Source organism: Pezoporus occidentalis, unplaced genomic scaffold (genome assembly GCF_034315485.1).
Source record: "Pezoporus occidentalis ecotype Australia unplaced genomic scaffold, CSIRO_AGI_Poc_V1 ctg86, whole genome shotgun sequence".
Taxonomy (NCBI): Eukaryota; Metazoa; Chordata; class Aves; order Psittaciformes; family Psittacidae; genus Pezoporus; species Pezoporus occidentalis.
In genome coordinates, this window is record NW_026916220.1 from 9,341,479 (window position 1) to 9,353,786 (window position 12,308).

At 42.4% G+C, this 12,308-nt stretch overlaps 1 protein-coding gene across 1 annotated transcript in view; it reads left to right on the forward strand.

Annotated features, from left to right (window-relative positions):
* Positions 1-12,308, forward strand: part of SVEP1 (sushi, von Willebrand factor type A, EGF and pentraxin domain containing 1) — a 133,307-nt gene that overhangs the window by 39,625 nt on the left and 81,374 nt on the right. The window contains exons 4-5 of the mRNA XM_062604470.1: positions 7,805-7,963; positions 8,219-8,398. Coding sequence (XP_062460454.1) covers positions 7,805-7,963; positions 8,219-8,398 — 339 coding nt within the window. The remainder of the gene's footprint in view (positions 1-7,804; positions 7,964-8,218; positions 8,399-12,308) is intronic.

The following is a 12,308-nucleotide window of genomic DNA, read 5'->3' on the forward strand; positions in this document are numbered from 1 at the left end:
GGATAAATGAAGAATAATTACATTTTGGTGACTAGATACACTAGTGTAGTTGTAGAGGAAATTGAGCTTGCCTGCTCTCCCAGGATTGTAAGATTTACATTTTTTAAGCCAGAATTGTTTATCCTTAAATTTTTTACTTTTACAGTCAGAGTAAGATTGGTGATCCTGTGTTACAGAGTAGAATCCTTTGACACATGATCTCTACCTGTTTAAATCCAGATGGAGTCTTTATGCCATCATGTGGGTGTAATACCAGTTGGCTTAACTTTGCCACTGGCTTTAGTATATGTAGTTTTTTTAGTTTAAAAAAGTCAAACTGGATAATATGTGCTAAGTATTTGGTGAATCTCTGACATATAACATGGTTTATGTTGTCACTTTTACAACATTAAATTCTTCTTGCTTGAAAATTAAAATAGCAAATTTACCATGATTGTAAGCACAAAGAGCAGAAGAATTCCTACTGCATTTGAAAGTATGTAGTTTCATTTTTTTTTTGTGGACTTTTCTAACTTTCCATGTCCAATGTTCAGCTTCAGACAATGTGTTGATATACGGTTATGCTATCGATACATATGCACTGACTGAAATGTTTTTATGCCTACCCTGTAGGTCTTTGTTTCTAGCAGGCTTGTCTTATGTTTCCTCTTTAGCGATTTCTTTTCCATGCACAACTTTTTTTTTTTGTTGATAGATGCAATAGTAAGAAAGTGTGTTGCATTGGTGGCCTAAAGAGTCGTTAAATCCTGTCATGTTCAAACACAGAAGAGACATTCTGAATTTTCATACATTTTTTCAGTTAGTGTATACCTTCAACAAGCATAACCAAGGAGGAAATTGCAGGAAGCATGCTGAAGTAAGCATGTGTTATTTCATTCTCATTTCTGGTCAGATGGTTATTTTATTGTCATTATCATGGACAATAGAATCTGAATGTGAGCTGTTGGTGCATGTCAACCATTTTCTGAAAGCAAGTTGTTGATGACAGCTTTAATGTGATCCATCTTTCTGTGCCTGGGGAGTTTGGGGCATGTGCTTGTTTGAATTAGCACACTAATCCCTGCTTCCAGATACCCTTTCATTCTTGTATCAAAGAGGTAATCCTCTGGTGTAATTCAGTATTCCAGGTTCTGGTCTCAAGAGAAGAATTATACTATAAGAAAAGAAAAAAAAAGCATTTGCTTGCTCCTTGCATCTGGGCAAAGAGCAACATGATTCATGTATAGGCAATAGTTAAATCTGCTGCTGAGAAAATCCTACATGCATACATGCACGTAAGTGTCCTCTCTGCTTAAAGGCTGATACTATTAAAACTATTCCCCCATTTTAAAATTCTTACATTTTTTTGTCATTCTTGACAGTGCCAGATTGATGCTTATTTACACTGGAGCTCATTCACACACTGTTTTAAGCCTTTTTCTACCATCATGGCAAGGGGAAGCAATCCTTGCAGGAAAAAAAAAAATTGTTTGAACAGATTAGCACTGCAGAAGATTATCTCTGCCTGCAGTCAGTTTCTATGGGTATAGGGAGCATGTCAGTGAGTGCAGACTGGTGACTAGAATGCAAGGAAAATCTGGCACTGCTTGATTCTCAGAAGAGGTGCCAGAGAGACACCTGTATGATCAGTCACGGATAGGGCCATATGGGCTCTTCAGATGTGCTTGTCCTTTAAGTTCTTTCTTCCCTCTGAAATGCAAGTCTGCACTTCTGACTTGGGCTGTGCTGCAGTGTTGTCTGGAATGGGAGGAGATGGGTCTGCAGCCTAGCTGGGTCAGGTGTGGACAAATCCAGTCTACAACAGATGGGCAAAGCTCTGCTCTTAAACAGTTGATTTTGGACGGTTGTAACCTAAATTGTGATGAGACTGACCTCTACAGTTGTGATGCTGTACAATATGCTACAGTATGCTTATGCTCATTCTTAAGCCATCTCTTGGCATCACAGGACAGGCTGTGTGATCTCACACACTTGGAAATATCTGTTTAACCAAGTGTTACCTTGTGGAATTTTTGAATATAGCTTACATGGAGTTTTCGTAGCTGAATACATCTAGGGGAGAGGTCAATGAGCAGTTCAGGAACTCAAGCTTGGAGAAAATTCTACATAAAAATGCAAGGTAGAATGTAGTTCAACTTTTTAGAAAGGCACTGGGAAGCATTTGAAGCATACAAAAAGTATCAGGACACTTGGGGAAGTTGTCTTTCCCAGTAGAAACATTAATAACCATTTTAACAGTGTTACCTCCTGCTGCTTCACTGCAAAGAGTAAATTGTGTCATTTCAGAATGACCCATTTTTGTCAAAGCCAGGCTGATTAAAGCCCTAAGAAAATTACTGGGTTTGGTGTTAAAAATGCCCATGTCACAGAATGGGTGATTATTTTTATCCTACAGTTCTCAAACAAAACAAAAAAAAAGCTGCTGCTTCTGAATGTAAGGTGAAGTTACAAGAGAGAAAGTTGTTTTGCTGGTGTTTTTTAATGAAATACTCCATTTAGATGTCATTTTATAGGCCACACATGGAACAGAAGACACTAATTTTTGTTTGATGGCACATGGACAGCAGCTTTGTCATACAGTATGTCCCATGTGGTGCTTAACTTGCTCTCTTTCCTCTACCCTTTTTGATGCACCTCACCACTTTTACCTGAATACTGAATTGGATGCTGATTATTTTTAACAAGGCTTCCACAAAGTACCAAAGGGAAGTGTTTCAGAGGTTTCAGAGTAATACTTCTGATATGTAGCAGGTTTGGAGGGAATCATCAGAAGCATGAGCGAGCATTTCAGAGAGACGTAAGTGAGGGATTTTTGCACAAAATACAGTAAAGAAGGAGTAGCCCTCCAAGAGGAATGCCTTGGATGGAAAGAGTGGGTGAGCTATAGGGAAGTGATACTTTTTTGCAAATGCTTTTCTGAAAGTGTCATGGTTTAAGCCCAGCCAGTAACTTAGAACCACGCAGCAGCTTGCCCACTCCCCCCACTTTTTACTCCCCCCCTGCTCCCAGAGGGATGGGGAGGAGAATTGAAAGAATGTAACTCCCATGTATTGAGGTAAGAACAGTTCAGTAACTAAGGTATAACACAGACCACTACTGCCATGACCAATAATAATAATGATAAGGGAAATAACAAGGGGAGAGAATACAACCACTCACCACCAGCCAACCAATACCCAGACTGACCCAAGCGGTGATCTGGGCCTTCCGGGTAGCTCCCCCCAGTTTATATACTGGGTATGATGTGCTGTGGTATGGAATACCCCTTTGGTTAGTTTGGGTCACATGTCCTGTCTCTGCTTCCTCCTGGCTTCCCCTCCTCCCTGGCAGAACATGAGACTCAGAAAGTCCTTGATCAGACTAAACATTACTGAGCAGCAAATAAAAACACTGGTGTTATCAGCACAGTTCCCAGGCTGAAAGTCAAAAACACAGCACTGCACCAGCTACTAGGAAGGAGAAAAATGACTGCTACTGCTGAAACCAGGACATAAAGTCCAAAAACAAAAATGAAAAATTCCCAGCTGTAATTGTGATCGGATTATTCTACCTGAAATGCTTTGATTTGTACTTACATCCTTCACTGCTTAGGCATTTCCATTTTCTTTTTAAAAGTGTGTTGAAAATACAGATTTGTGAAGCAGAATTACAGCACCCAAAATCGCCTCTTAACTGCCAGGCACTTGGCTGCTTTCTTTAAAATTATAGAATCATAGAATGGTTTGGGTTGGAAAGGACTTAAGATCATCTAGTTCCAAGCCCCCTGCCATGGGCAGGGACACCTCACCCTAGACCATGTCACCCAAGGCTCTGTCCAACCTGGCCTTGAACACTGCCAAGAATAGAGCATTGAGCGCCTGATCAAGAGGACTCTGTGGATTAAGCACTCTATAGACAAATAGGAACAGCCTCACACTCGCAGGCCGTTGTCCTCACAGGGGACTTCAACCACCCTGATATCTGTTGAAGGAATGGTACAGCCTGGCACAAGCAATCCAGGAGGTTCCTCGACTGTGTGGAAGACAACTTCCTCCTGCAGTAGAGGAGCCGACAAGGAGAGGTGCCGTGATTGACCTCGTGCTCACCAACAGGGAAGGGCTCGTTGGAAATGTGACTCTCCAGGGCAGCTCTGGTTGTAGCGATCATGAGATGGTCAAATTTGAGATGCTCAGGACAGTGAGAAGAACGTGCAGCAAGCTCATGCCCTGGACTTCAGGAGAGCAGACTTTGGCCTCTTCAGGAGCCTGCTTAGTAAGGTTCCATTGGATACAGCCCTAGAGGGCAGGAGGGCCCAAGGCTGTTGGTTAATATTCAAGGATCACCTGCTACAAGCTCAGGAGTGTTACATCCCAACTAGAAGGAAGTGCAGCAGGAGGGCCGGAAGACCTCCTTGGATGGATAAGGAGCTGCTGAGGAAACTTTGAGGGAAAAAAGAGGCTTATAACAGGTGGAAGCAAGGACAGGTGGCATGGGAAGAGTACAGGGATGTTGTCCAGGAAGCTAGGGACCAGGTTAGGAAAGCTAAGGCTCAGTTAGAATTAAATTTGGCTAGGGATGTTAAAGATAACAGGAAGGGATTCATTAGGTACACTGCAAATAAAAGACAGACTAGGGACAACGTAGGCCCCCTCCAGAAGCTATCAGGAGAACTGGCTACCCTGGATTTGGAGAAGGCTGAGGTTCTGAATGACTTCTTTACCTCGATCTTCACTGGCAAATGCTCTGACCACACCACCCAAGTCTTGGAAGGCAGACACAGGGACTGTGAGAAAGAAGACCTTAGGCCCACTGTAGGAGAGGATCTGGTTCAAGACCATCTTAAGAACCTGAATGTGCACAAGTCCATGGGACCTGATGAAATCCATCTGCAGGTCCTGAAGGAGCTGGCGAATGAAGTTGCTAAGCCACTGTTTATCATATTTGAGAAATCATGGCAGTCAGGTGAAGTTCCCAACAACTGGAAAAAGGGAAATACAACTTCCGTTTTCAAGAAGGTGAAAATGGGTGACCCAGGGAACTAAAGACCAGTCAGTCTCACCTCTGTGCCTGGCAAAATCTTGGAGCAAATTCTCCTGGAAGGCCTGCTAAGGCACATGAAAATCAACAAGATGCTTGGTGACAGCCAGCATGGCTTCACTAAGGGGAAATCCTGCCTGACCAATTTGGTGGCCTTCTATGATGGGGCTACAGAACTGATGGACAGGGGTAGAGCAGTTGATGTCATCTACCTGGACTTGTGTAAAGCGTTCCACACTGTCCCACACAACATCCTTGTCTCTAAATTGGAGAGACATCAATTTGATGGATGGACCACTCAGTGGATAAAGAACTGGCTGGATGGCCGCACACAAAGAGTTGTGGTCAATGGCTCAATGTCCAGCTGAAGACCAGTAACGAGTGGTGTCCCTCAGGGATCGGTGTTGGGACCGGTCTTCTCCAACATCTTTGTCAGTGACATGGACAGTGGGATTGAGTGTGCCCTCAGCAACTTTGCTGATGACTCCAAGCTGTGTGGTTGAAGGGAAGGAATGCCATCCAGAGGGACCTCAACACGCTTGTGAGGTGGGCTGATGCCAACCTTATGAAGTTTAACCATGCCAAGTGCAAGGTCCTACACCTGGATTGGAACAATCCCAGGCACAGCTACAGGATGGGCAGAGAAGAGATTCAGAGCAGCCCTGTGGAGAAGGACTTGGGGGTGTTGGTTAATGAGAAAATGAACATGAGCCAGCAGTGTGTGCTCGCAGCCCAGAAAGCCAACCGTATCCTGGGCTGCATCAAAAGGAGCATGACCAGCAGGTCGAAGGAGGTTCCCTCTACTCTGCTCTTGCAAGACCTCACTTGGAGTATTGTGTGCAGTTCTGGTGTCCTCAACATAAAAAGGACATGGAACTGTTGGAACAAGTCCAGAGAAGGGCCACGGGGATGATCAGGGGACTGGAGCACCTCCCGTATGAAGACAGGCTGAGAAAGTTGGGGCTGTTCAGTCTGGAGAAGAGAAGGCTGCTTGGAGACCCCATAGCAGCCTTCCAGTATCTGAAGGGGGGCTATAGAGATGCTGGGGAGGGACTCTTAGGGCCCGCAGTGATAGGACAAGGGGTAACGGGTTCAAACTTAAACAGGGGAAGTTCAGGTTAGCTATAAGGAAGAAGTTCTTTACTGTGAGGGTGGTGTTCCTCCTCTTTACTGGAGGAATGGGTTGCCCAGGGAAGTTGTGAATGCTCCATCCCTGGCAGTGTTCAAGGCCAGGTTGGACAGAGCCTTGGGTGCCATGGTTTAGTGTGAGGTGTCCCCACCCATAGCAGGGAGGTTGGAACTAGATGATATTAAGGTCCTTTTTAACCTAACTGTTCCATGATTCTATGATTCACCACTTCGTTGGGCAGCCTGCTTCAGTGCTTGACTACCCTCACAGTAAAGAACTTCTTCCTTGTATCTAACCTGAACTTTCCCTGTTTAAGCTCACTTCTCCTTTTAAATAAAACGGCAATTTTTTCTGAGAAGGAAATGAAAATATGTCTGGAAGCTATTCAAAAGAGCATGCTTCTGTTTATATGGGTTGATTTTTTTTAGGGTATAAATCCTTAAAATTACAGCTTATGAAAGTCAATTCTCCAATGACAGGTGAGGAAAAAGGAGGCTGGGGTTTCTTCTGATTTTGGTTTGTTTATTTGTGGGGTTTGGGTCTGGGTTTTGTTGGAGTTTTTTTCAGTGCTTAGAAAGCAGGAAGTTGCTTTCATTAGTAAGACCAGAATCAGAGTATCTTAGCACCTGACTCACAGAACAAACAGAGCTGGTCCACTGTCTACCAAAGAAAAGACTGATACAGCCAGAAACTGTAGACAGAACAATGAAATGATAGTTATTTGGCTGGATTTCAGTGTTAATGTTACATAGCCTTCTCAAAATATTTCCTGAATTTTACATCAGGAGGTGTGTTTTTCAGCACAAGTATCTGTGAGTTCTGTTTCAAGTGGTAATCTGATCAATCAGTACTTGACTTTAGCAGTAGTCACTGTTGATTAATCATTCCTCCATTTCTCACATCATCCTTGAGAAATAAATATTTTTGGTTTCCTGAAGAAAGGAATTCAAGGCAGAGAGAGATAAAACAGACTATCCCAACCAACCTGAAGTTCTCAGGTGAGAGGTGCCATTCCCCCATGCATTTTCCCTGCCTCTGAAGGTGTTTCCTGAATCTGTTCACGGCTTGTTCATGTAGTGCAAAGTTAAAAATTCTAAGTGAGATATAAATGAGTGCAAAAGCTTCAGGGAGCAGTTGCTATGATTAATTGCTTCATTGTTTGTGGTTTATACATTTTAGCAAGTATAGTGAGTAGATCATGTATAATCCTGTTGCGTTAAGGGCAGGGTTTTTTGCTAGCTTGTGTTAGCTTGTTGCTAATAATTTGTATGCATTAAACTTTGGTGTAGTTTTGAATGTCACAGATATATCTGAACTAATATTTTACCCCTCTAAATCAAAAATGTCTTCATGAGGTCAGCACCAGTTTTATTTATGAAAATCTGGTGTGTCTTCTGCGACTGGGCTTCTTCTCAAGATTAATCATGGACTTAATACCAACGCACACACAGTCACTGGAGAGTGAGTTTGGTGGGCTTTAGTACACCCCTGTAAGACCTCTGTGGTGGTTTAAGTGCTGAATACCCCTGTCCTAAGTGACACTGGATGTATGAGGTAGAAAACAAAATGTAAAAAAGTAAAGCAACCTGAAAAATTATGCTAGCTGTGAAAGGTGGGTATCCTGAACTTCTTCCTGTCATGTTTTCTTTTGCTAAACAGCCTGTCCACCAGGAACATACAAGCCTGAAGGTTCACCAGGTGGAATCAGCACTTGCATTTCATGTCCTGATGACAATCATACTTCTCCACCAGGAAGTACCTCAATTGAGGATTGTACATGCCGGGAGGGATATCGTGCTGTTGGACAAACCTGTGAAGGTAAGTGATTCCATCTAGGAACAGAATATCCCTGGAACGCACAGTGCAGTGCTGGGACAATTTTGTTATCTGTGTTTGCACTGTGAAGGAAATGTCAAATTGCATGGAAGATTTTCTGTGTCATTCCAAAACAAACAAAAAAAAACCCCAAAAATGTTCTAAGATGCAAGTCAACTTGGAAATGAAAAAAACTGTTTTCTTCAGTAGTCTACTGTACTCCAGCTAGCATCTAAACTTTGTTGTTTAATTATTTAGTCGTCCACTGCCCTGAACTGAAGCCCCCTGAAAATGGTTACTTTGTCCAGAATGTCTGCAACAATTACTTTAATGCTGCCTGTGGGATCCGATGCAAAGCAGGATTTGACCTCGTGGGAAGCAGCATCCGGCTTTGTCAGCCAAATGGCCAGTGGTCTGGATCAGAGGCTACTTGCAGAGGTATGGATTGTCATGTTTGGAAAGTCTTTTTCTGTTGGGTTAGTTTGTTCTTGACAATACTTTTCTCCACTCGCTACATAGTTGAGTGTGCAGATCTAATCCTGGTAACTCTAAGCAACTCCTAGATAAAACAATGTTCCCAAGGTAAACTCCCAGTCCAATCACTCCATTTTCATCCTTCCCATACTGGAAGGAGGGCATTTACAACAGAAAATGCAGAGCAGTATTTAGTAGGCAGGCAGTCTTTTGCAGGGAAATCTACATTCTCCTGCCTTAAACCTCTCAACCTAATTTTTGTGTATTCTGTATTTATGTTATGTAAATCCAGCAGGTTTACCAAGCAGTCAAATACATAACAAGACACCACATGGGTGTTTCAAAATACACACCAGGCTCTTGGCGTAGACCAGCATTGGTGTTGGGAGAAATTAACTGTGGAAGAATTCCATTTTGCTTTCTTCTCATGAAAAATAGGAAAGCCTGGGTTTTGAGAATCATTGTCAGAAGAATTTTGAGTGGGGTTTCGCTAGGGATCAACTGGCAGTATCCTAGAAGTTCACTGCAGGAGAATGTCAGCTGGAAAAGAAATAAACAGAGGTGTGAAAGGGAGGAGAGATGGGGAAGAACATCCTGAAAAACAGTATTTCTGGAGCTTTTACAGGTACATAGGAACACAGTTTTGCTTTGCTGCCACATCTCTGCCTGAGGTTGGGTTCTTGATGATTTAGAAGGGGAGCAGCATCCCCATGTAGTCCTATGGTATATCTTCCAAGGAAGGCCTAAAAAAAAAAAAAAAAAGGTAGCAGCCTTTATCTCCTCAACAGCCACGTATTTAACTCAAGTTGGATGCAGTTGCCATTAATGTGCAGCACTGGAGGTTACTAAATGAGAAGTTGTCCGCTCTGTTGTAAATCTTTCCTTGGCCTTGAGTTCAGGGAAAGAGGCTGGGTAGATCCTTGGACAGATACTTAACTCTAACCCTAACCCATTAGCACTTTATGCCACTACAGCAAACGCTGCAGTACTTAAAGAAACAGCAAGTCATCGTTCTAAAAGAAGGGATCTGAGCTAGAGGTCAGTTCATCAGGACATTCCTATATAGCAACTCAGTTCTGCTTAGGACTCCTTAGATAATACTGGAAAACTTGGTCTTCCTATATAGCTTCTAGTGACAGAAGGCAGGAAAGAAAAGCTTTCAATAGAAAATAAATTGAGAAGCTAGACTTAGAGCTGTTGACTTTCCAGCAGTCAAAACACAGACTGAAGATCCAACCTACTTCAGATAGACTGGGATACTGGGAAAGAGCACCTGCCTGTCAAAACTCTATCACACAGTAGCCTCCAGTGCAAAAAATCTAGGGAAAGCTGCAGTCAACCACAGAGAAAGGATCTTTCATCTTCACTCTCCCTAGGGAAATGGAAGAAAATGGAAAACTCTCTGAAGCATTTTAAAATATTCACTTCCTGGGTGTTGGTGCATGATTTTGCCTGGAAGGTGAGGGAATAGAAAAGTCTGCCTTGAGATACTGTCTTGATGTTGATATCCTTTAGAGCACTGAAATTATATATTTTTTGCTTGTCTTGTGCCAATCTCCATCATACTGAAGACTTCCAATTAAAAAAAAAAAAAAAAGAAAGAAAAAAAAATCCCACCTTTACATATGCTGGATCTGCTAGTTTCAATTTACTTAGACTATGAAAGGGAAGATCAAAGGCACAGTTTATAGCCATCTTGTTAATCTCAGGAGTGTTTTATCACTTAAATTAGGAAGGAAACTAAAGGAAAACCCTTTTCACTGCTTAGGATTTTGACATTAAACACTTCTCTGTTGTTCTGCTAGCTAAAATCTTCTGTGCTATTGGAAAGTGATTAATGAAGTTGTGTCAGGCAATTAACAGTGACTCATGAAATAAACAACCACAGAGAGTGTATTTAATCCAGAAAAATGTATTAGGAGAAAACCCAGAGCAAGCAGAATTATACTGTTGTTGTTTTCACTGGCTTTACAGAAATATTTCTTGGTCATAAAAAATGCATTATTGACAGAAGGATGGCTTTGCATTTAATTCATGGAACCATAACAGGAGATAATATGCACTCAATTACAGGCTTCTGCCAAGGCTATACTGAGATACTAAATGAGCTTGAACATTGAAACACTGTGAAGGCAGGAGCACTACAGGTATGCAGGCCTTCCAGAAGGGGTGGCTAGACTTACCAGGTAGTGGAAGGGAGTGCCTCCTCTGTAGGTACGTTAACATTGATGAGAGCCTCCTTGATGTTCTTAATTCATTCAGACTTCCTCAAAAATGCCACAGTGTTTACCACAGGCTGGGTATTAAAGGCTCCCATAGAAGTCTTAAAAGAGAAAGCCTATTATCTTCTGTATAAAGCATATGTGATTCAGCTGGAAAAAATGTCTTTCTTACTCTACTACAGTTAAGATACAGCATGTTAGGAAGCTGCTCTGAAGATCAGAATGCCTCAAGTTTCAAGATCTTTCAAGATCTTTTCTAGAAGTTTCAAGATCTTGTTTAGACTCTTAAATGCACTTCCCAGGAGATGCCTATGTATGTACAAGGACAAGAGGAACAGTACTTTCAGAGAGTAAACGTGAGGCAGTGGTAATGCAAAGACGTATTGGGTGCATCTGAATGGCTTTTTTTCTTTCTTTCTTTCCTATCCAATATACATAGGTTTTGCTATTGACTGTTTTTTCAACTCTGGTGCCACTATAGCTTTTTTCAAAAGAGACGCTATTTAACATGTGTTTTTTGTAGCTTTGAGGGGTGCACAGTTACTGGCATTTATACAGCTGGGTTTTATTTGAAGGAGCACTCAGGGCATCTGTCCATTTGTTAGTTTGAGGACATAGAGTGATCTGTTCAGTCTGTGTGTCCACTTGTAGGCATGTCCTGTCTCCAGTCTGCAGAGTAAACAACTACTGGGAAAAGGCAAGTTGCCAAGTTGCTTTACTTTTGAGTGCATCTGGAGAGGAGCTTGAGGTTTGCCTCCTACTCAGCAGCAGCCAGGATAGCTTAATTGGTAAAATCGGCATCCCAAACCACAGTGGAGAAGTCATCCAGATCTCTAAAGCCACCCTCACCAGAGCTTGCCTTCTTGCTAGAAAGGTCAGCAGAAGCTGTGGAAAGCAGTCCAGGGAGAACAGAGTTTAGGAAACTGCAGTCTTCTTGATTGTATTTTTGAGCAGTCACACTATCTACCCATGTGTGTTTTTCTCCCCCTTATGCCTGTTGAATAAATTGAGTGGTATCTGCTAGATTCAGCTAGCAGTGTTTTCAGCTACACGAGTTTTCCACTGGTTTTGGAAAATCAGTAGGTGGTTATCAAAGAGAGGCATGAATTATTGAAGGAAAAGGTGTACTAGGACCCCAGCAGGCATCTACACATTTGGGCTTGCTGTCACCAGGTTATCATACATTTATCATCATCACATAGTCATGGCCAGACAGTAGGTGTGTACAGCTTAGATGTTCTAGGAAGCCAAGGGCCCGGCAATGTGTATGTAGTTCGCGTCTTGTCTGGAGGGAAGAAAAGGGACAAATGCAAAAGTTGAGATACTGACTTAAGAGTAGGAGAGCTGGAGGCAGTGCAGAGGAAGGTCCTAGTAGAAGAGTCTGAAGCTATGACACTGAAACGAAGAATGTAAATCCAAGCCATACCAGTGCTACTAATTTTTTCTTCTATCATTCAGCTTGGGGATGGGGATCAATCTTAGTTACAGTGTAGCTTTGTGTTAAATTGCAACATCAGGATTCAGTAACGAAATCATAAAATAATCTGCGGATCACCCTCCATGCGCTCCACTTCCCTTTCTATATGCACATATATGCACAGGACTGGGTCGTCCTTGGCATTACAGTGCTTTCAGTGTTTGTGAAACACGGC